This window comes from Stylophora pistillata, chromosome 6, assembly GCF_964205215.1.
Source record: "Stylophora pistillata chromosome 6, jaStyPist1.2, whole genome shotgun sequence".
In the NCBI taxonomy this organism is placed as follows: domain Eukaryota; kingdom Metazoa; phylum Cnidaria; class Anthozoa; order Scleractinia; family Pocilloporidae; genus Stylophora; species Stylophora pistillata.
In genome coordinates this window covers 2,895,001-2,920,165 of record NC_142524.1, presented here as the reverse complement: position 1 = coordinate 2,920,165, position 25,165 = coordinate 2,895,001, and the positions used below count along the sequence as shown (strand labels likewise).

General features: G+C 37.7%; 1 protein-coding gene and 1 pseudogene across 5 annotated transcripts in view; one reads left to right on the top strand and one right to left on the bottom strand.

Annotated features, from left to right (window-relative positions):
- Nucleotides 1-21,776, bottom strand: part of LOC111327301 (polycystin-1-like protein 2) — a 30,318-nt gene extending 8,542 nt beyond the window's left edge. The window contains exons 1-17 of one of the 5 annotated variants that reach the window (XM_088724653.1): nucleotides 21,606-21,776; nucleotides 15,789-16,108; nucleotides 15,296-15,437; nucleotides 14,681-14,794; nucleotides 14,368-14,484; nucleotides 14,096-14,215; nucleotides 13,730-13,840; nucleotides 13,509-13,622; nucleotides 13,191-13,306; nucleotides 12,726-12,790; nucleotides 11,550-11,707; nucleotides 10,176-10,971; nucleotides 9,316-9,904; nucleotides 8,718-8,894; nucleotides 7,947-8,072; nucleotides 6,235-6,447; nucleotides 5,718-5,966 (exon numbers count right to left, since the gene is read on the bottom strand). In XM_088724653.1, the coding sequence (XP_088580779.1) occupies nucleotides 5,718-5,966; nucleotides 6,235-6,447; nucleotides 7,947-8,072; nucleotides 8,718-8,894; nucleotides 9,316-9,904; nucleotides 10,176-10,971; nucleotides 11,550-11,707; nucleotides 12,726-12,790; nucleotides 13,191-13,306; nucleotides 13,509-13,622; nucleotides 13,730-13,840; nucleotides 14,096-14,215; nucleotides 14,368-14,484; nucleotides 14,681-14,794; nucleotides 15,296-15,437; nucleotides 15,789-16,108; nucleotides 21,606-21,693 (3,615 nt within the window). In that variant the 5' untranslated portion in view covers nucleotides 21,694-21,776. Of the gene's footprint in view, nucleotides 1-5,717; nucleotides 5,967-6,234; nucleotides 6,448-7,946; nucleotides 8,073-8,717; nucleotides 8,895-9,315; nucleotides 9,905-10,175; nucleotides 10,972-11,549; nucleotides 11,708-12,725; nucleotides 12,791-13,190; nucleotides 13,307-13,508; nucleotides 13,623-13,729; nucleotides 13,841-14,095; nucleotides 14,216-14,367; nucleotides 14,485-14,680; nucleotides 14,795-15,295; nucleotides 15,438-15,788; nucleotides 16,109-16,908; nucleotides 17,037-21,605 lie in introns of those variants that run through there. The other 4 variants (XM_088724655.1, XM_088724652.1, XM_088724654.1 and 1 more) reach the window with 4 other exon arrangements.
- LOC148727728 (uncharacterized) lies at nucleotides 152-4,134 on the top strand (annotated as a pseudogene).
- Nucleotides 21,777-25,165: the final 3,389 nt, after the last annotated feature.

Sequence of the window (25,165 nt, the reverse complement as noted above, 5' to 3'; positions counted from 1 at the left end):
GGCCATACAAAACTCAAGCTCACTTTGTTTGTCGTTATATGAAGTATCCCTTACAATATTTGCAGTTTTGTGACACCATGGGCTCCGACTTTGGGGTCATGTGACCTAGATCAACCGCTCGTGTTTGGATGCTATCAAATCTACGATGGCCCAGAAGGGTCACAGTCCAGTTTTAATTTTTGACAGTCCAGTTTTATTTTTTGACAGTCCAGTTTTATTTTTTTTGACAGTCCAGTTTTATTTTTTTTGACAGTCCAGTTTTATTTTTTTTGACAGTCCAGTTTTATTTTTTGACAGTCCAGTTTTATTTTTTTGACAGTCCAGTTTTATTTTTTGGATCACAGTCCAGTTTTATTTTTTGGGTACCCAAAAAATAAAACTGGACTGTGATCCATGCGTCACAGTCCAGTTTTATTTCTTGGGTACCCAAAAAATAAAACTGGACTGTGACTCATGCATGGGTCACAGTCCAGTTTTATTTTTTGAGTAGTCACCAGATCTCTCTCGATGTGTTGCATGTTGCGCGTGTTGTTTGTTTGGCGGCCATTTTGTACGATGGACGCTATTATAAGACAAACTGTGCGGGAGGAGTTGAGGCGCTCCAATTCTATTGAATCAGAAACGGTGTCTTCTGTTAGCCAACATATTAGTGGCCAAATTGAAGAAGGGTCGGTCTCGGCGGGATCGACACCGAATACATTTTCATCGCGAACGTTCAACCGACTATCTGGTCTTCTGAACCGAATTCGGCATGGCAGTAGAGGCAAAAGCAGTTCAAACAAGAAGCGGAAAATTGAAAAGCAGCATAGGGTACAAGTAAGATGGATGCATTATGACCAAACTAAGAAAAAGTTTGTTACTGTTCGTCAAAAGAATGGCGGTGGCAATCGCTTTATAACATATACTGATGCAGATCCACTGAAGATGGAAGAGCTTGTGGGGAGGGCGTGTGCGTTGTTTTTCCCGGGTGGAAAGAACAGTTTTGCTGGTCATATAGACGAAATGAACAAATGGATCTGTGACACAACGGGGATGGCAATTTTCGATTTTCCTGGCAAAGGAACTGTGGAAGACTACCTGAAGAGTAATGGATTGTATCCTTCCTCCACTTACTTTTACCTACGCACCCAACCACGACATCTTATGGGTGATGAATTTGAAGACAGCAATTACGTTGAGGCGACAAACACAGACAACACATCATCCACAAAAGTAAGTTCTGTCACAGTATCAGTAACGGCATGTACTACTAAATCTGATGATAGCGAGGTGTGCAATGTCTGTAGCTGTTCTTTTGAGAAAGGACAAAACTGTGTCCGTTGTGAGCAGGACCTCGAGTACCAGCAAAGTCCCATGGCCAATTCAGTTGACACTGAACAACCTGAAGAGTTTCAGCCCGAAAGCATTCATGCAAATGATCAGTTGACTTTCTTTATTAGTCCAGTGTCTGTGCATGAAATGAGAGAGCTCTGTTTGGCCCATTTCCAATGAGACACCTGTCATCCAACTGTGTAAAGTCAAGATAATCAAGATCAAAGGCTTGTTTCACCAAGTGAGGACGAAGTGTCCCCTAGCACTGTAGACGGGCCTTGTGGAGTGCTTGAAGAGGGAGGTTATGTCCAATTACCTACAGTTGGTATGGCAAGAGAATCAGCTGAATGCATAGTTTCAGAAAATGGTGAAATTGCCGGGCAGGGGCTTTCACTAACAGTTCATCGTTCATGTATTTGTAAAGATATGATTGAGCATTTTAAAGATGAGAAAATGTTGCAATCTGAGTTAGTGTTTACAATTATCAATGAGAGGGGGCAAAAAGAAGAGGGTGTGGGTATTGGAGTTTCAAGAGAAGTTTTCTCTTTATTCTGGAAGGAGTTTGCAAATAGCATGACAATAGGGGAAAGAGAAAGAGTACCCTTTGTGAGGCATGATCATTTCATTAAGGAGTGGGAAGCTATTGGTCGAATTTTGGTGAAGGGGTTTAGATCAGTTTCCTACTTCCCTTTGTTCTTATCAAAGGCTTTCATGTGCTACTGCCTGTTTGATGCAGAAGTTCCTGAAGGCATTGTTCTTGAGTCTTTCATTAAATACTTGTCTCCTGTTGAAGAAGAGCTAGTTACAAATTTTCTTGGAAAAGCTGACTTGGCAGATGAAAATGATGATTTGTTTGATTTTCTAGAGAGATTCAATTGTAGGTCACAGGTCAGTCCAGAGAATATCAAGAAAGTGCTTGTAGAGATTGACAATCAGGAGCTGATACAGAAACCTCATGTCATGGTTGCCACCTGGCAGCCTATTGTCCAAGAGCTGAAACAGTATCCCCAGTTTCAGACTATTGCAGGTATCCAAGTCTTTTATGATAGAATTAATCCAACAAACAAGAAAGTTCTTAATTCACTTGAAGCACAGCCAACACTGAAGCAGAACGAGATGCGCTAAAATTTCTGCAAAGATACATACGAGGATTAGACAATGCAAAACTAGTCCAGTTCTTAAGGTTTACAACAGCTTCTGATGTCTTAATTACCAACAAGATTGAAGTCTCCTTTACCAGACTGGAAGGTGCTAGTTCAAGACCTATAGCTCACACATGTGGGCCGCTTCTGGAACTGTCTTCCACTTATTCCAATTTTGTTGAATTGAGACAGCAGTTCAATAATATTTTGGAAAAAAGTAGCTGGGAAATGGACATTATGTGAGTTAACTCTTCAAGCCGCATTGTCATCATGCAGATTCAAACTCGTGACTACATGTAGTATTAAATATTTCTTATAGTTTTACTTTGAGGAAGGGAAACGCCTCAATGAATTCATACTATCAAATTGTGAGGGGACATTTTGTTTAGAACTTTGATTTTCTTCCTTGATTTGTACCTGGTTGTGTTAATTTTGGTTATAGTAGGAATTATTTGCCTGTTATTGACCAAATGACCTGATATTGTTGTGTTGTTTCCTCTGCAACCTTCACCCAAGGAGGGTTGCATAGCCCTGTGATGATTATGAATAACTTGGCATTTATTTATCTGCTCTTGTTGTCTTATCTTAATTGCTTACTTTTGGTTTGGCTCTTTGTTTTTTTACATGTTTTGTTTAAGGATTAGGAGGGAAACAATGCTAACCATGAAAAGAATGGACTGACTAAAGAATTTATTTCCCAAGTCAATCCTCTTCATTATGTCAACATTCTTTCAGTCCATACTCTAAAAAATGCAAAAAAAAACAAGCAAACAAGACAGAACAAACATTGTTCGAAGCATTTATTTTTTCTGCATGTGACAGGTTTTCAATCTTGAGATAGATAGCACTGTCTGTAATCAAACCATATGTACTCCCTTATGTTCTTTGCGGTTCCCTTACTGTAATCATTAACACAAGAACAATGCCTCACATGTTGGGTTAAGTTTGCTCATCAATTAGGTAACTAAGAAGTATGTTATACATGTTCAGTTTACATTTGATTAACTGGCCCAATTCATTTGCCTTGTCCCTTTCCAGTTTATGTCACTATCACACAATGCTTCAGTTAAAAATGATTTGCTGCCTTGAAAAGGCTTAAGCAAAGCAAAGCTTGAATGTTCAGGAGAATTAGAGAGGGAAAACGTGAGGGCACATGGCTTGGTGCCAGTTCTTTAGGATTTTTGTTATTAAGTTGTCAGTATGCGCTTGGACAGAATATTCCAAGATGTGTATGCTATTATTAAAGGATATTGAGATTTTCCAGTGTTTGCGTTTTGTTTTATTTTCATATCATAAGCATTCTGTTTTTACAGAAAGAAGTGCAACAATAATATAACTCTTGGCAAAAGAGCAGGCCATGAAGATGTTTTTGAGATAGATTTGCAGAGGAGAGATAATAGATACTTAAAAGTACCTCTCCTCTGTACGTCTATCCAATTACGACAGGTCAGTTGAACCAAGGAAGTCTGGAAACCTAGCACTGCATCAGAAAAGCTCATTTATTACGTTAACCTGTCAATCTCTTGAATTAGTCGCAGATAGAGATCAAGTCCTTCGTTAACATCTTATGGTAAGCTCAGTCCAAGAACATTCATAACTATTAAAGCAAACTCCTCAAACTCTTCACTAAAATCAGCGGAACACATGGTTTAATTATCATTAAACTCTTCTAGTTCATGGAGATCAATGTCTTCTTTGAAGTCCTCTGTGTTATAGAGGTGGGGCAGGAAATACATGCAGTCGGGTTTTCCTCTAGGACCAGTGCTGTTACCAAATTTGCTTGATGCTATTTGATGTTGATTCCACATTTCAGCAACTTGGTAAAGCTCTTTCATCTTCAATGGATCTGCATCAGTATATGTTATAAAGCGATTGCCACCGCCATTCTTTTGACGAACAGTAACAAACTTTTTCTTAGTTTGGTCATAATGCATCCATCTTACTTGTACCCTATGCTGCTTTTCAATTTTCCGCTTCTTGTTTGAACTGCTTTTGCCTCTACTGCCATGCCGAATTCGGTTCAGAAGACCAGATAGTCGGTTGAACGTTCGCGATGAAAATGTATTCGGTGTCGATCCCGCCGAGACCGACCCTTCTTCAATTTGGCCACTATTAAGTTGGCTAACAGAAGACACCGTTTCTGATTCAATAGAATTGGAGCGCCTCAACTCCTCCCGCACAGTTTGTCTTATAATAGCGTCCATCGTACAAAATGGCCGCCAAACAAACAACACGCGCAACATGCAACACATCGAGAGAGATCTGGTGACTACTCAAAAAATAAAACTGGACTGTGACCCATGCATGTGTCACAGTCCAGTTTTATTTTTTGGGTACCCAAGAAATAAAACTGGACTGTGACGCATGGGTCACAGTCCAGTTTTATTTTTTGGGTACCCAAAAAATAAAACTGGACTGTGATCCAAAAAATAAAACTGGACTGTCAAAAAAAATAAAACTGGACTGTCAAAAAAAATAAAACTGGACTGTCAAAAAAAATAAAACTGGACTGTCAAAAAAAATAAAACTGGACTGTCAAAAAATAAAACTGGACTGTCAAAAATTAAAACTGGACTGTCAAAAATTAAAACTGGACTGTGACCCTTCTGGGCCATCGTACTAGCCCATCCGTAGATGGCTACAAGGACCTATCAATGCTTTTTGGGCCAGTTTTGAACGGCAAAAGTCTCGATGGATGTGATAGTTTGCTGGTAGGACTGGGTGGCCCAACACGGTTCAAATAATTTGTCAAAATGGAAATGTGAGGCGTTCTCTTCTCGAGTTGTGGTGGAATTTCCCAGAATTCTTTCCGGTCATAAACGAGGCAAAGGTTGTGTTTGCGACACTAGCTTTCGTCAAACGGAGGAACAAGGGCCAGCGGATAAAGTGAGAAAGAATTTTCCAGCCAAACCGCAAGATCTGGCCCTGAGGTGTGTTTTGAATGTAAAATTTTGATTTCTTGAGCAAGTTTTGATCTTAAAAGATAGACACTTTTTCAGTGTTGCTCTTGGAGCAGAATGCTGGATTTTTGGGATTTGCTATTATATAAACGGTTCACTACAATGGAAATCGGGAATCATTGTGGGTGTTTTAGGCTGCAATAGGTGTCATATCAAATACCCTTGCAATGTACGCAGTTACATAATGTTGTCTCTTAATTCCAACAAGAAACAAATAACAACAGTAATCGTGCAAATTTAAATGATGTATGCGTGGCTTGATAGAAAAGGGTTAAGCCATGATCAGCACCAAACCTCAACTCACCTGAGTAGAGAGATATTCTTTGTTTCTACTCTCTTCTCCTATCAGGACTTCAACAGACGGAAGTGTAACTTTGGAGTCCTGGTACACTAGAGACTTATTTCCAATTCTTGAGGGAATTTGCCGGTCAAGTACCATGGATACAGACTTGGACTTGAGCACGCTTGGCTTTTCGTACAGTTTTTTTGTGTTATCAACTGTGCTACCAAGACGAGTGACGAGGTTTAGTATTCGTTTTGAAAACGCTTTGCTCTAAAGTTAGGGTGAAAAGCAAAATGGATCTCAGTGAACTCAACTCATAGTTTCTTGCCGAACTCATTTACATAAATATGTGTCCATATGTTTCCATATTTTTCCGTATATGTTGCCAGTGTAAAACAGGCATGGTAATTTCAGTTTCTCAACGTTGCTATCTTTAGAATAGGATTGTTTTTAAGACAAACTGAAGTGCAAAGCTATCAACTTGCGAATGTAAAATATGATATAAATCTAATGGAATGATTTAATTTGCATTTAGCACCTTCTCTCTTCTTTCATGAGTGATTTGAACAGGTGGTAATTCTTCTCCGCTTGTATCTTCCTTGGCTTCATGAGAAGTAATGTCCAGCAAGTTTCCCAATCCATTTAACAATGCTGCTCCCACATGCTCGACAGATCCTTCAGAGCTTGACTTGTTATTTACACTTTTTTCCATAAAATTTGCCATAGAATCCAGCATCTTAACTGCCTTCTCCTTTTGTGAGACGGAAAAAAATGCATGAATCTTTAATCTTATAGAAGCTTTATGGAGTAATGTGTGTTAGTTTCGAAACGTGAAGTTCGTGTACTTTTCATCTGTGTTTTATTCTGGTTTATTTTTAACAGTTAATCCTTCGTTAGTTAATGATTGTTACTTAATAAAATCGTTATTTCAATCAGCTTTTAGGTTTTATATTTCATATTTTACTGCTTTTAGTTGCTGCTGCTACTATCAACTTATTATCTGCCATCAACGAATTATCTGCTATCAACGAATAACCTGCTAACCATCTAACCAAAGGTGAGACCAAAGCAAGTATTTCTATGTCTTAATTGTTGATATTTCCCTTTTGTCTGTATTATTGGTTTGTTTCTCTCATTTAGTTCTCCTTATAATCGCTTTATTGTTAGTTAGGTATGTGGTACATTTCCCAGGGTATTTTTCGTAGTTTAGTTTCTGCTTTTTTTTTTTAGTTCGAACCACAAATTCGGCCACAACCTTCAATCATATATAACCTCGCAACTCCGATCCCAACTTCACTCTTTTCATCCGTATAATTCCGGCGTGATTCCACACCAATTTCTTAATTCTAATTTTAAATTTTGATTACTAACTGCATTTACTTAAACCTTGATTTCTACTGTACGTTCGAATAGGTCTACTCCGCTCCACAAAATATCAAGCTAGGGGTATACGTTAACGCAAATTTGTTATTCTTTTACAATCCGGCATGGTGGAAATACGTGCGCTGTTAAAAAAAAGTCCATAACCACGAATAAAGGTCGTACAGTAAGAGAAAATAAGAAAAATCTTAGGGGTAAAAACAAACTTGTTTTACCTGTAGCTAAGACCACAACTTACGGCCTCAAGTCGAATTCTTACATTGCTGCTAAGGCTTGGAATGCATTACCTGATAGCTAAGATTGATGGCCGAATTTGGCCCTTTCAGGAATGAAATAAGAAAACTAAGTAATTTGTAATTTTATATCATCATCATTTATATCATCATTTATATTTAGGCTTATATTATTTTTAAACTCTGTAATTTATATTCAAATATTTTTCTCGGTATGTTAGCATCTCTATTGCCTAACAAGCCTCATTTTCATCCGAGTTTAAATAAAGTCATCATCATCATTATCATCATCATCATCATACAGTCTAAAGTAGCAAATTTGAACAGATTTGTATCGTTTCCAGGCTATCATAAATTCATCGGTTTTCAAATTCGATTTTTACAGTGGCGGGTAATAAAGGGCACCATAAAAGAAAAGAAGGTTAGAATGACCAATTAATAAAGCCTGTATTATTGAAAATTGTAGGGTTTTGTTTATATATGTCCTAAAGCTACACATACAGAGTCAAATACATCTAAATTTGCTAGCTGATATACATGTGGCGCGCAGTATCTGATAGGAACAGTCCTTGATACCCTGCAACTAACAAACCTCTCAAGCTGAGATATAATTGAAAACAAGTCAGTGGATTCTCACCTGGGATTCAATTGAGAGCTCATTTCGTTGGTCGGCTACGCCTGCAACAACCGCTGAAACCTGCAGCACCTGTTGTAACTCTGCTACTTTAACCGTCGACCAAGCGTCAACAATGGTATCTTTAATCTACGATGAAGATGATTTGTCATTCGTTTAGGCAATTTAGGTGGAGACTGGATATCCTTATTCCATAGGCAGCCCAGAGGATGTGTGATTACGGGGTTTAAAGATCATAAGCTGGAATATCTTTCTGTCATCCTACAACACCTGGGAAGAGGGGTCTCGTTTAAACTTGTAGCCGTAGTTGAATTTAGAGTTACAGTGTTAGCCTCATGGCGAAAACCCTATCTTTGAGAATGCTTTCTATTCTCAAAAAGAATTGAATGACTTGAAAGTTTTCATGAAGATATTCAGCTACATCTATATCATAAAGTAATATCTATATTTATTACACGGCTCGGGCAGTCAGAGGGCCAATAATTAAAATCAACCAATCAAAATGCTCTATTGCCGGTCCAATATTCTCTAAGTATTGGACCGGGCACTGTCCCGAATGGTCCCGAATGATACCGCACTTGTGTCCCTTTGAACTTCAGTCGTATAATAAATCTCTTAATTTAACCAAGCTTGCTTGGGACCGTACTGGAAGAATATCGGGCCTCGGTCTTTTTTGTACGGACCTCGCTACGCTCGGTCCGTACTGTCAAGACCTCGGGCCGATATTCTCCCAGTACGGCCCTCGCGCTTGGTTAATAAGATATATGTAAGAACCTTGATCTTCTCTTTTGTCTTCATCTCATTCACCGGTGCGTGATTGACCACTGACAGAACAGCTGTCGCTCTTTGTGCCGCCTTCTCTATGTTGTTTTCCTTTAAATATTCATTCATTGGTCCTTCTGTGGACACCTCTTTGTTCAGAATCTCAACGGATATTTTAGGCTCGATAACCTTTAAAGTTGTAATAGATGTTAGAAGCTGTGAAAGAGGACCTCTTACACTTACTTTCAATCAGATTTGCATTGAATGCAAGATCCTAGATCAGCCCATATAGTCTAGTTCAAAGCTTTGTTTGTCTGTCGGCCGATAAACCCAGACGATAGTTTTGCTAAATATCATCCATATGTGACCAACGTTAAAATACGCCATTTGTATTTAGATTTCAAAAAATTTCATTAAAAAAGGAAATTCATCGCTGATGCTAGCATAGCCTACTTGACTAGACACAGTAAAAATTTAAGCTAAAGCAGAAATTGAAAATCGCTTTCCAAATACGATTAAAAGCTGAGTTCCATTTTGATCAATTCGTCTCAAACCGTGGAAAGACTAGCAGTCTTGAGTACTTAGGCACTATGCCTGGTATTCGACTTACTTGAACATACACCCCAGTATTCACTATAGATCCTAATGCATCAGCGACAGTCATCTGAACTTGCAATTTAAAATCCCTGTTCGAATCTCCAACCGGTAATTTTCCTATAGCTGTGTTTGAAGTCCCCGATTGAAACACCATTTCAATGCCCTCACTGCTATAATAGCTGAACGTGAACCGTAGAGGGAGCTCCTCATCGTACCAGCCATTGCAACTGAACACGAAGTCAGTTTTCCAGGCCTTCCCCTCAGCTGTGTTGACTTTGCATTCTCCTCCACTTGGTGGCGAATTCGTCATAAACGAGTACGTTGCAGTGGACGTATGTCCTCGTGAGGTTCTTCCAGTTACTGTGACATTATAAGTGGCGTTACCATGGAGTTTTCCCTGCGCCAGTATCAAGTTTGGTGAATTATCATACGTTAGCACTACTTCATCTTCGTTTATTACGTGTTGCCAGTGTGCATCATCTTTTACGCGATATTTGATTGACCAAGAGTACTGCTGGATTTTGTTGCAAAGGAGACCTGTGCAATTTGTTTCCAGGATCAGTCTTGATGATTGGATCACATCACTTTTACAGTGTTCACAGCTGTTGATTGAAAAAACGGTGTAAAAAATTATTCCTCGGGAGAAATTAACTGAATATTGTATTACACCCTCTAATAAAAGCCGCCTTTGAATATAATGTTTTTGTCGTGGGAAACACGTGTCAGTCGTCGCTAGAATATTTAATGACAATGTAGTCAATGACATCACTTAATTAAGGATGGGATTTAAATTGGTAAATGGTCGCACCAAACACGACTGATATACTTAAAATTACATCCACAGTTAAATCGAATTGTTGAATCAATACTTACATTATTTTTAAGCGAATTTCCTCTTTGACTCGAAGTCGATGAAGCGCAAAGTCAACCAACCCTCTTTTCCTCACATCGAGCTTGATGACGTAATCCTCGTCACCTTCCATTTTATCGACATCAAGATCGAGGATGTATGGAAACCCATTTCTCGGTCTTAGTTTTCCCACACCAGTACCATAACAGCCTTCACGGTCCCTTTTTTGTGGAAGAGTTGAGCCAGCCAGAGGGGAAACCTCGGGAAGTGTTGTCGCGTCATCCGGAAATACTTCACTTTCTTTTCTACAAAGCCAGGTGAAATTCATTCCAGTGTAGACTCCTTGTCCGACATCAGGATCATAACACTTTGAACCATTAAGGGTCAGTTTCTCATTTAGTCCTTGAGAGGCGTGATTTGCACCTGAAATGTTGGCCACCAGAGTAGTGGACGTAACTTCTAAGTAACCAAAACTGCTGATCTTTCTTTTGTTATCTGAGATCCCGATGATCTTCATGAAATAATGGCCATAGTCCAATGTTTTACTAGGGATTGTTTGTTTGACTGAATCAGCATAAGGATAAAGAACACCTTTCCTCTTATGTTTAAAATATCCTGATATCGTGTTAATAGCATAGATGTCTGTTTCGATGTGAACTTTTGAAATTAAACTCGATACGCGACAATTTGATTCTAACTTCGCAGAAAAAACAAAGTCTTCTGATTTTTTCACTTTAGTTGGCTGCGTGATATCGGTAGAGAGAGGCTGTCCATTTACTGTGGGTGAAGATATGTTAACAGGCTTGCAGGATGGATCACCTGGAACGGGAGTCAACCACAAAAAGACGAGTTATCAAAGCCTTGGATATCTCTCTTACAGTTTTGGGCTCATTTTTGTGTTCCAGAATCAAGGATTGAATACTAATGGCTACTAAAAATTCGTTTGTTTAACGATAGTCAACAACTATTCACCGAAGTGGAGGTGGTTAGCGGTGGATATTTACCGAGCCGCGAAGCGGCGAGGTAAATATCCACTGCTAACCACCGACACTGAGGTGAATAGTTGTTTTAGTATATACTAAAACAGTGAGATAATATACACCACCAAAAATTGATTTGAGTGATTTCTTCGCTTGTCATGGATACAAACCGGGACGCCATTTTTTCCCGAGTTGATCGGAGGTAAATAGCAAAGGATATTCGGAGTTTGACAAGCCAATCAGAGCGCGCCTTCAACGCTATCCACTGTTTTAGTATATACTAATTAAATCTATCATAAAATAGCACCATCATCATCGCGTTCTAATGAACCAACAGGTAAAGGCTGAAAAGGAGAGTGCACCTAACTGAAAAATAACCTAACACCAGTTCTCAGAAATACTAATAATGCCCCTTACCTCTATCCTCAAATACCAGTCCATCACCGGTATCGAAGATTCCTTGGTACGTGTGGGACTCAAACCTCTTGGTAATAACGGCCATGATGTGTTTTGTGCTATTCATTAGAGTCCTGAGAAGAATTTCGGCTAACACATTTGGTTTAAACTCTGAAGGACTGGAAGAAAAAAACGCAATGAAAATAGAGCGTCAAATATTCTATCTCTACTTCTGGCATCATGATTTTCCAATCGATAACTTTATAATCAGTATATGGAGATTAAAATGAGATATTGTAGGTGTTATTGCTGTAGATATTTCTTGAGATATTAAATAAAAACTGAATGTCGACACTAGTTGCGTTTTTCCGCCCGCCGGTAGCCCGTACGGTAGAGAGAAGCGTAAAGAAACTCCAACGTTGCGTAACTCGAACAGACAAAATTTTAGTAAAACACGCCGATGTGACTCCTTCGATCTCTTAACTCCAACTCCGAAATACTAAGGGGGTGGGGCGTTTTCTAATAAGAGTATAGTTGTAAACAGGTTCAAACAGGAACGACTAGCTACGTAAGCGATTAAAACTGTGAACAATGTTATACGAAAAACATGGGGGTAAACTCGATAATGAAACAAAACAGAACTCCACCTATTTTAAATTAGAACGAAGGTAATTACGTTATCAAAGTCCTTTTTTTCAATGTTCATCGCCCTTTATTCTCCAGATGAAAATGTATTTTATATATTCTACTTACGTTATATCTTTTTTGTAAACATTGTTTTGCGAAAGCGTAATAAAATTGTACAATATCCGGCTCTAATTATTAAGACAGGATCAGATGTAAGTTGCAGTCTATTTTATTCCGTTTCGTTTTCCTTTCGATTTCGCTTCTTTTGTTATTTGTCTTAGCACTTTCCTTTATCTTGTACATTGTAATTTTCCCCTTTCAGTGTTCACCGCACGTGTACAATATTCAAACGAGTCGGTGATCAGATTAAATGCTGTTGAATCAAGTTGTGTTGTATATTTTTGCACTATGGTTGGCACTTCCCGAACTCCAGTGCACCATGTGTCCCGCGTTCGCTGCACTAGGTACGCGAAAAGCAGAAAATATGTTATATATTTTCTTCTTGAGCAGGCAATCATTAGAAGCCGTGTACCATTTTCAAGAATTCTTCTTCACCTGAAACTCATTTACCTGAACATCCTTAAAGCTGAACCGAAGAAGTGATCTCTTTCATCAAAAAGCAAGGAGTTATAGACCTACATACCAGAAAAGAACACGGTTTTAATGGGAACAAACTCAGGACTTCGATCGGCATGACTATAAAAAGTTCAGAAAGATATCAGCAAGAAGGAAAGCAGCTTATGGCTAAGATTAGATTTCATCCTGGCCAGTTCAACGTAATGATTAAATGAGAGGGGATAAATCACAAAAATCTAACTTTTTTTATAATTTTTATGACTTCGTGTTGACGTTGTCAACACTAGTAACACAAACTGATTCTTAAATTTCATTTATAATTATCAGCGGACTTATCCGTATACTTTTTTGCGATGTCATATTCACATTCATATAATACTTGGTTCCCAATACTTTCGTGTCGCCCTAGTACTCTGATAGGTTCAGAACCTGTCCACGTCTAACTTTAACATTAAGTACCTCATGAATGACTTCATCTTCCTTTTTCTGGTACAGAGTAGAACTTTCGTTCAGAAGGGTAAGTGTGAATGTCATATTCTTCAACTTAAGCCACACAACCAAAAAGAATTCAGTCTCTGTGTTACAGATATTATGAAATAACAAATTAGTGCGAACTAGAATTTGCATCTTTACGGTGGCAAATACATCGAAAACCACACTATTATTCACCGGTAAATAAATCGCAATTTGCTTTTTCTAATAAACTGGGAAACCAATCCATAATGACAGAAAAATATTTCTCCTTCTCTCTATGTTTACATCCGGAGAATTACATACCCTGACTACATCTTGGTCCTCCAAAGCCTGCAGGGCAGATGCAGGTGAAACCGTTAATTTGATCTTTACACGTAGCACCGTGGTGGCATGGGTTACTTCCACATTCATTCACCTCTAACACAAGAAAATTGTTTCAATAAAGCCATTGCACTCACAGAGGCGATAAAGACCATTGAGCATGTTTCTCAAACAATCTGTTTACATTGAGTGACATAACCTACCAATGTTACACCTCTTTCCAGTGAAACCCGGAGTACAATTACAACTAAATTCGCTAACGAGATCCTTGCAAGATCCATTGACGCAAGGATTCTTGTCGCATTCGTTGATATTTGCAAGAAATAAATTCAACTTATCAGAAAGGTATTGTGTGAAAAGTCTACTAGCTGCTGTGAAAAAAAAAATGTCAACAGAGTACGGAGAGCATGGCAGAGAAACAAAATCTATCGAATATGACCCACCCTCTGAAATTTACAAAGGGCAAAAATACATTTGTGGCAGGGAAATAATCAGCGCAATAAAATATCAGCGAGACAAGACATTTAAATATTTGAATTATGACTAAGAATCGTGAAAGATTCATTTACCTATTTCACAATTTGATCCTTTAAATCCAGCCGAACAGTTGCAGTAAAATTCATTTAGTAAGTCTGTACAAGTACCATTGTTCTGACAGGGATTGGAAGCACATTCATCTATTTCTGAAGCTAAAAGCAACTCACAATTAAAACGGCAAGGCCTCACCGCACGTGTATCGATATTACATACTCGGTTAAATAGGTTACTTTTAACAATTAAGAAGAAGTATGTATCTGCACTAAAGGTACTCCATAGATGAAAGTATGACATGATTACCGACCTATGTCACATTTCTGTCCAGAGTATCCAGACAAACAACCAACGCATTGGTAATCATTTATCAGATCTAAACAACTACCATTATTCTGACAGGGATTGCTGGCACAGTCATCAATGTCTTCAAAACAAAACCAGAAAGGTAACGCCATTAGTACTGACATTGAAATGAAAATAGGTATCGACCATTTTATTTGGCATCCTAGGCGGGGAAAGGGGAAATATCTGAAAGGAGATATCTGAAAGCTCATGTTAGATTGTGATGACGCATTTTAGACAAAACAAATAAATCAAATGGACTGTATAAAGACACTTACTGATTTCACAATGGGCGCCATTGAAGCCGTCAGAGCAGTTGCACTTAAATCCACGGATTTTCTCCAAGCAAGTGCCGTTATTCTGACATGGAAGGCTCTCGCATTCGTTTCCATCTGAAATGGATGAGAAGGTTTAATTTTTTAAAAATACTGCAGCGCACTGTAGTGAAAGAAAGAGACCAACTATGCATTGTAAAAATAGTACAGTTTTACTTTTCTGCGAGTTTCTCCCAAACCTGCCAGAACACAACTTCTGGACGAAAAGCAATTCGTACGCGCTAAGGACCGTTCAATTAAACCTACTAATAACCTTAAAGACCTCTTTCATCACTATATTCTTTCTTTCGTTAAAGAATTTTTCCTTCAGTAAAGTTTTCAGGACTTTTATTGTTCAAGACATTTTACTCAGTGGTACCTCTCCCAATTTCTGCCGAAAATTGAAAAATATTCCGTTCTCTATCATTTTAGATAAATACAAAGGACCCAGAGTCCACAAATTTTACTTCATATTTTGCAAACGGACTAATTCCCTCTTAAATAAAAATTTTCATGTGGTCGTTAGTTATGTGAGTTTATACGATAAGCTTTAAAACATAACTGATTGCGTGAGCCAACCTGCGATACATCCATATAATTCCAGTCTCAGAGCAAAGTTATTTTCCCATTCAGTTGGTATGATGTGAACTGATTTTAACATCGCCGGCCTTGGTACCATATGAAGTGTGATACTGTTATCATCCACGTTACCTTTAAATTGCTGACAAAAAAAACCGATAGAATAATGAAGACATGTTCGTTATATTTATGTTATGTAGATGTATATCAAATGAGTGAAGCCATTGTCATGGTTGACTTACCTGTGGGGGTCACGTGTTGGATAACTTTTACATTTCAACCTGTCGGTCCTATGGCAATGAACTAATATAAAGATTTATACGCTGCATCAACTTGCATAAATGCAAAAAAGCAACAAGCCCTCTTCAATATCATTTCGTGGCATTTTCTTCGTTATGATAGATGAGATAAACCCACCATGTATGACTACTTTTTAGTCGCCCACTAAATCTGTTTCAATTATTTCCTTAATCAAAAGAATTTTTTCATTTACCTTTGCGCGGTCTTCGTTTTTCTCCTTGAAGAAATGTGTGCCGTCTCCAATTGAATATCCTAAATGATATCCTTTAGTCCATTCTTGTATGTTGTTTCCAAAGTAACCTTGAGTGGCTACCTCAGTTATAATCATAGGTTGATCAAATGTCACTGTAAATGATGAAACATTTGCTCCTGGTTGAGCTCGATATCCTCCAGTCCGGTTCAGTCTACCTCGCCCAGGTCCGTACAGAGTGTAGTTGTCTCCAAAGACTGAGCTGGCAGTTAACTGAGAGTCATTTATTCGTCCATCCGCTAGTCCAAGTGGCTTGTGGCAATCTAAAGGCACAAAAGATTTTGTCAGACGTCAACATTATGTTACCTAGTTTCAGTCGTCATTTTGAGTCTAAGTAAACACTTTTCGATTCAATAAAGGTACACTACATATTTTCCGTAGTGTCCATCGGGCGAGGAGTCAGCTGGTTGTGCTGAAGAATTAAGGAGGATCAGGCTCACGGGTAATTCCTGAGGGTCAGGAAGATTCAATGCAACCCTATAGAGAAACAATGTGAACTTTTTGGAGCTTATACTGGTCACTACGGTCGACAAAATCATCTTTTAATCGACTTCTTTCGTATGTAAATTGACTATGTCTGTTTACAAGTCTATAGGAATAAAAAAAAAATATCTTATGAATTCATCCTAAAAGTTCTATAAATTTTGTCAAATTAATGAGTAATTTTTGGCAAAAAAAAATTGGACAGAAAACTTAAACCGGTTTACTGATATTGAACATATTCTAAGATATACATAAACAAGAAAGTTTTTTTGCTTCGGCGAACACGACATGAAACGTTTTCCATACGTGTACACAAACAAATTAATTGAAATCCATCAATGAAAATCATGTGCGTTAGTTTGTCTAAGAACCTTAACCACACTATTATATTCAGTTAAAAACCAAAATGACACTGAAGAAGCCACCCAGCCAACGTGACGTAAAACAAAGAGCGCTAGCAGCTCTAGTCTTTCAGTTGGAAAAGATCAAAGGTGCGAAACTGAGAATAGCACAAACAGCTTCACTAATCAAATGATTGATTGATCTCTAAATCAAAAGTCGACTGAATAGTTACACCAACCTTTTGATGAAACCTCAAAGATCTTTAAGAAGGCGATCAGTGAAAAGGAAAGTACTAGAAAATTACCCTTGCTAAATCTGGCGGCCATTCTCACTAAGGGCTCAGTCGTCGTAATTGGGGTGCAAGTCTGTTTGCAGTTGATACAAAACTTGTTTACTTTACAGCAATCAGTTGAATTCCTTATCACACTGGAAACGGCGAGTTAAGGGCTCGGACTGTGGTACGTTCAAAGAGAACCTTAGCTCGGGTTCTCAGTTTAGTTCCTACTCAAGGTTGGAAAGAAAGGAAGGCTGATTTGTCGGTTAAACTTCTTTGATACGTTTTTGGCTTAAATTGCTTCTTATTGTATAATTAAACTCACTTTATTTCAAGAAAATGTCGAAGGCAGTTTTTTTTTAAATCAATAATTGACGCATTCTTGACCACTTATAGGGAGAGTAATCTAGTCAAATGCAGCGCTCTTGACTTTTAATTCTAGTTAATCAATAGCTGATCTGTGATTGGTTAAAAAGAATAAACAAACTGAAATGAGCAGGAGCAGATAAAAAAGGCAATTGTTCAACCATCACGAAGACGAAAATAACAAATAAACCAACCAAAAGTACCGACTAACAATGTCAACAATGAAAACACATTGAAACGTTGCCAACCAAGTTTCTTATTGACAGATTCATATGAAACTTTTTGTTATCTTCATTTTTTAACCAATCAAAGCTCGATTCTGGTAGGAAAGCTGCTGCTCTCACGATCAGTTTGTATTCAAACACAGACATGCGACTCGATCCCCTCAAACTTATTATTCAGGTTCTGTGCGCCATTCCTTCATCTTCAGAGTACCAAGCTAATGAATTCTGAATTTTAATGATTCTAATGCAATAATATTGCAAATGAATCAAGGCGATCAGTGATGTCGTATAAAATAGGCTTTAGACCGGGTTTGGGAACCTTGATACATCGAGAAGTGTAGCAGCCTGAGTACGAAAATGATGAAATTTTACCCGTTACAGTTAGGCATGATTTATAGTATCCGTAACAAACCCAGTAATTGTTTTCATAGTCCATTTCATCTCATAACTCTTACCGAGATATAACAATTCACATTCTCTATGGTAGTGGTTAGATCTATTGAACTGCTGTTGCTTCGAGAAAAGTCGCAATACGAACGGAAAAAGCTAAGAAATGATGTCAAATTTCCTTGATAAAAGATGAATAACATCAGAGCAGGCACAGCTTAGAATGGTGACGTGACAAGATCTGTCATTGTTTGTTTAAAGAAACCAATTAAAGTTACACGCGATCTACGACGTTAGTTGATATTTATTTAAGCCAAAAACCGAAAGACAACCAAAATGTATCGCAGGGTTCGTTACATCGCGAGATTCAATGCACGTTTAAGTTTAAGTTTAAATTTAATAATGCTTTTTACCACTGTACAATAATATTAAACAATAAATAGGTACAGAATGTAAAGGAAAGCAATAGGGGGAAACTGAATTTCCATGTAAAAACTGCTCTCCAAGCTAGAAGATAATAAAATAAAAAAAAATGTCTAATGCATAACCACACATCTAGATAAAATAGAAAACGGAGGAACTACTATGTCTTGACAAAATCTAAACATGATATAGTAAATTATCATAAATAATACAATAAAATATCAATACAGTAATTTATAGTAAATAATACAAAACAACTAAGTACGAAGATAATTATATAGTTGATTTTTAAAGACATTTAAACTGGGAGCCGATATAACAGAATTAGTAACGAGTTCCAGTCATTAACGTAACGGTTATAAAATGAGAATTTAAAATAGTTTGTCCTTGTTGCTCTAGGCCTGATTTTAAAATCATGGTTCCTTCTAGTTCTGGTCGGGCCAGTCAGATCAATATATCTAGTGTAGTCCACATGACAATAGCCATGAATTAGCTTGTAAAGCTGAACCAAGCAAATATGTTTTCTTCTGAGCTCCAAAGTTGACCAGTTAAGTTCAGTTAGCCTTTCAGAGTAAGATTTGGCTGATCCACAAATCAATCGAGTAGCACGACGCTGGAGGGATTCAATGCTGTGAATGTGCTTAACTAAATGTGGGTTCCACACTGGGCAGGCATATTCAAGAATAGGACGAACTAGAACATTAAAGGCTGTTTTTACTGCCACAGGATCTTTGTACGCAAATGTTCTCCTTATTAAACCTAACACTCGATTTGCCTTGCCCACGATGTAGTTGATATGGGAGTCCCACCTCAATGAAGATTCAATCCAAATGCCCAAGTGCTTATGTTTATTAACTATCGACATATTATCGTCATTTATCACGTACTGATAAACTAACGGACATTTAGACTTAGTGACATGTAGGGATTTACACTTCACGGACTTCAGTGTGACCTTCCACAAGTTACACGAGGAGTCGGCAGACTCGGTTGTTATCTCACGATGGAGTACACTATCATCAGCAAAAAGTTTCATGTTGCAGCTTACACTGAGGGGGAAGTCATTTATATACAGCAGGAAAAGAAGCGGCCCCAATATACTTCCTTAAGGAACACCTGAGGTCACCTCCATCCATTCTGATGAATGACCTCCAATAATTACTCTTTGTGTACGTTAAAGTGCACCTAAACCCAAAAATTTTTTTTCGCTCAACGAAATAAGCGTATTTTTTGGAGTATTTCTGTGAAAAAAGTTTTTTATTTGCTCAAATCTTCAATTTTCTGCGCCCAGTCAAAATACGGAAAATCGGCCGCAATCTTGCCCCACGACCGAGTTTAAAGAGGAATGGCTCTAGTGGGTAATGTGACGTCAAATCGAGAACACGAAAGTCTGCATTTCACACATTTTCACTTGTTTGGGAAGGTTGTAGTCGATATTGTTCGAAAATATGCCGACTAAGTGTGTTGTAGAAGGATGTAGCAACGTGCGAAATTTGCAAGAGAGTATCGCGCTTCATACATTCCTCATACAACACACCTAGTCGGCATATTTTGGACAATATCAACGACAACCTTCCCAAACAAGTGAAAATGTGTGAAATGCAGACTTTCGTGTTCTCGATTTGACGTCCCATTACCCGCTAGAGCCATTCCTCTTTAAACTCGGTCGTGGGGCAAGATGGCGGTTGATTTTCCGTATTTTGACTGGGCACAGAAAATTAAAGATTTGAGCGAATAAAAAAATTTTTGCACAGAAATACTCCAAAAAATAAGCTTATTTCGTTAAGCGAAAAAAAATTTTTGGGTTTAGGTGCCGTTTAAGCCGTGTGCTCGGCCGCATGTGTAAGAGACATTATTTAAAACACCCACTCCTTTCGAATTCGATTTAAAGCCGCTTTGAGAAAAAAAATCAAAACTCAGAGGGGTCATGATCTAATAAAACCCCAGGCCTAAGCATTTGTATACTTCTGTGTGATATCTATGGATGATTATTATGACAAAGCTATCATCAAACATGTCTCTCTAGCTGACGTCACCTGTGTATGGCCTGCTTGTGACTCAATGAAAAACAAACGGATCTTACGGAAATCGGCTCAGAATATTCGGAGCAGAATTCGGCTAATATTCTGGAACCAATTTGTTGACTTCCTACAAAGTTTATCCTTAAATCCAGCTTGAAATGGCTAATTCCGTAACACCGCTTAAGCGTTTAAGCGAGTCCTTATTATACTTTACCGGGCCGATCCAAGGTCGATAGATTGTTTTTTCTTTCTCAACCTCCCACATCAATTCAAACAAAAATATTGATACAAGATTATCTGTTTGCCTTGGTGCCGGAGGAAAACCTAACGACGCCATAAATAAACTCAGAATAACATCATGAGGACGACATTTAAATTTATCAATAGAACTCAACATATTGGTTCTCTCTCGCTTGTTATATAATGCCATCAGTTTAAGCCAGCTGCGAAAACTCCCAGCAGTATGGTCTCTAAACCGTACCCGGATATAAAATTCGAACCTACTTGTGAGTTATAGTTGATTAGACTGAGTACTGTACGTTTCAGAATCTTCAATAACGTTCTTATCAAGCGACATTCTCTCCCTATTACGACTGAACACAGGCTGTTCGACAGCTAATTCTTTCAAGCCATCACCATCAAGATTATTAACCGCTTTATACGTTTTCAGTCACATTCAGTCATGATTATACGGTTCCTCGGCTCCTTTAGCAAACCTTCCCAACCCAAAGAATTTTCGGAGATGACTGTCATCAGTTTAAGACCCATGATGGTGTATTATCAGCGAATGACCCATGATCGCTTTGAATGAACCGATTTATACCCACTTCAAGACATAACTACGATATTGATTAACATTTCAACAATTTAAGGATTCAGCGAAACACATGACTCATTTTAAGATAAGCAGACCATGAGGCACTGGTTCACCGTCAATATTGAATGAACAGTTGGGAATTTGATAAATAATCATCCAGACTCTGCCGTAATGGTGCGCAAGATCGATCGTGATTCATCGATTCTCAAACTGAGGGCGTGCTTGGAACTTAACACAACATTTTGATAATCATGCCAATGCTTGAAAATGAGCTGTGTTTCTAATAAGTGTTATCTTTATAATAGGATTGTCGGTGTAGTTAGATTTATTTTTTCAGCAAAGTCCCTTGACTGATTGAAGCAACATACGGCACCGACTGACAAATTTTACACAACTGAAAGAATAACAAAAAACCGAACTTACCAGCCCCGATGTAAAAACATTGAGCCGGCCCTATGAAATGGAACACGGCATCCAACAAAAAGATGATGAACACATTAATGTCGTTCATGGTTTGGAAGGTTATTCAGACACGTTAGAACAGCTCTGCTTTGAAAATCAGAAGAGGTCCCTCTAAAGGTCACTGGTGTCATGCTGAAATAACAGGCATATTATAAGCATGTTTTCATAACTTTTTGTAATTGTGAACAGAAATTAAAATAAATAAACGGCACAGCTTTCTGTAAAATTTTTAAATGAAGCCTAAGATTTTATATAACCTCTCATTTCAGAATTTTAAAATATTCTCAGACATGTATGCTTAGATTGCCGAGTGTCTCCAATTTTTTTCTGCGCCAAGACTGTAAAGCTGTCTTCGGTAACATTGACATCAAAATTTCTTGCAGCATCTATCAGACATTTCAAGGCAACAAAACTCAGTGGAAGGCCTAAGATCCATCCCAATCGAATCATAAATTTCCTTTTTTAGCTTTTTAGTTCACGTTTGTCAGTTAGTGAGGATCTATTTGATATATTATCATCGATCCACAGACACTAGGCTAAATGAGATTTACTTGATGTAATATAAATTAATATTGCTTATCAAGCATTTCATCTCACTTTCTCAACTTTAACGGACAGAAATTCGTTGAAATTTGAACGAAGATTTTCTTGGATGTTCCAAGTTACATGTAAAACTGGATATTAAGAGCACGCGAAAGCTTTTTAATAAAAGCCTCAGCCATTTCACGCTGCAGACAATGGGTTCTCTCGCTAAATTGTATCAGTTAAAAGTTTAGACTTCGGATGGTTTGGGAATTGATGTCAGTCGGCTTTTTCAGTGTTTGAACTTTTATAACCACTACTTATCATTATGTCCTTACTGAGTTTTTAACATTGCAATTTAAATTGTCACTATTACACTTGATTCACATCCCTACCAAGTAATAATCATAATACAAGCTCAATATTAGCACGTTAATTTTTCAGAATCCTTTGTTCCGGACGCTTTCTCCTTGGTTCTAAAAACAAAAACAACCTCTTTTAGAATCCTTAAATGATATTGGAGCTTCAAGTTGTTATCATTTGATCCGATCACTTTAAAAACTCATCACTTCGATGATTTACATTTTTGTTAAACTAAATGATAAAAAATTAATTGCTCGACGAACGAAATTCAAGACGTCTTGTCTTGGATAATGAATCGGTAATTTATTGCATATCTGTAAAACAGAGATTGCTTCTTTTCTGGAAATCCAGAGGTTACCTTGTCTCGTGGTTGATACTTTTTACTAGTGATGAATAATTTTTGAATTAAATTTGGCAGATATGGTGTCCACCAACTTACCATAGCAATCACTGTTTAAAGATAGCACTCTTTGAAAGTACTTGAGTTTAGTAGTTGATATTTTGAATGAATTTCCCCTGAAATCGATCCGTATAACATAACTGAGTACTATCAAATATCATTTTCGCGAAGGGATCCACCCTCGCTGCTGTGATTTCCACGGATAATACAAGCGAATGAGTTAACATAGCAACTTTTTAATTTTGTTGGTAACTAGTCGGTTTGAACTGAGTTAATAAGTTCAATATCCTCTTTCTGATACAGCTTGAGATACCTTTTCAGCTGGTCCACCTTATATATTTAGACTTTAAGAGCACTACAGGAACTTATTTCGAATGGTAAACAAACATATTTTAGTTGTAAGGCCTTGTGGAAAATTTTACGTCACCCAAAGATCAACTTTTAATAAAGAAGTAATTCCTCTTGTACTGGACGCCATCTAAGTATATGGCAGACCGCCACGTCCTACAGTTTATTAATGTTGAGCTGTTGAGTGGAATGAGTAGTTCTGTCTGAAGGAAGATAACAGTGTCGCCTTGTTATCGCGGCTATGATGATCGTCTACACCCGACCCAGAGAGATTTCATTAGACTTTACTAAGCTTGGTTCTGTTACGACTTCCATATTCCACTTTTGAAATAGAACAGAATTTCTTAAATAATCATCAAGTCATTGTTTACAATAAACAACTACCCAAGCAAAGTTGATTAATTTCCCTAAAGAACGATAGTAATGAGTACTACTTGAAAAGGACACAGCAAGCTGTTTTGCTTTTGTTTTTGAATGTTGAGATTGTGGTATTTGTAGCTTAACTATCACATACTTTGCTTATCAGTTGCAATCCATTGCTAGTCATTTGTTCATGATTTCAAAAACGAATCGGTATATCAAATTGTAATCATATCTTATTCCTTATTCCTAACCATGGTCAGTGTAAGTATAAGATTTTAATGTATTTGGTTTTAACTGAGAAAACTTGAATATATCATTCAAGCTGTGGAAGCATTTGTCACTCTAAAAGTTTGTAATTCCATGGATCCGTGTTCCAAATGGTTCATTTGCGTGACCTCCATGTACATATGTAAAATATATCATAAAAGTTTACTTTTAATATGTCTCCCATCTGTTCTCGTCTTGTTGTTAAAACTGCTTTAATTCCAATCAATTTCTTAAAGCGAAGTTTATGTTCTGATGAAATAGTTCGAGAACTGAATTGTGGGAAATTTAATTGCCAAAACGTTTTTCTAAAATTATTTCTTTAAACGCGGCAGACCTCTCTGCTCACAGACACTGTCTATAAACTAAACCCTACACCTTAGCAACCCGTGCCTTAGTTTTTTCTCTGGTGTTTGAAAATGATTCAAATAAATTTGCCAGGTGAGTATGCGAGATGAGCAGTTTGAAAGTATCCCCACTGGTATAATTTTTCTTTTTAAGTTTCTTGGACGGAGATGAATGATTTGTGGCAAGACAACGTATGACATTTGCATTGCATCAGTTCAAATCACTACGCTGTACGCGTGTTCTTCTGATAAAACGTTAAGCATTTTTTTAGATAAGAAAATAGATAAAGAAAGAAATGAGAAAAAGCCCTTGCCTTCTTACAGACATACCTGATAACAAACTTAAACTTGGCAACGGTTCCTCCAAACGCCTCATACTATCCGCTGTAAATTTATTTTTGACATCAGAACTTAAACGGACCGAACACAAGGATGATCAGTTCGGCATGAAAGTAGAGTATTGGCTATCTCCTATAATTTTAAGTCAGTTCTACTCATCATTTATAATTACCGAATGCAAATGACTGCTGTCTTCACAAACAAGACCAACTTAGAAATAAATACAACGGAATCTATTATCAATCGCTCACAAACTACACTCTACAGAAATACTAAAGCTCCAGTCGTCTAAAGAATTTTTCTTGCAACTCACCGGTAAATTGGACCCTTCAAACGCAAAGAGAAATTCAGAGGCCACTATCTACTAAGATGCATTGTTCAAGAAAAAAATGAATCACCACATGATTCATTAACGAAATGTACCGCTATTTTTAATTACGTTTCGCTCGGCTTATTTTACGACAGTAGAACGTCAAGGGATAAACGTTCTTAGGAAGACATTGTTTACGGAGTCTGAGGTATTTTTCTCTTGATGTCAATCAAATGGAATGATGTCCTTTGAGAATTGAAAAGAA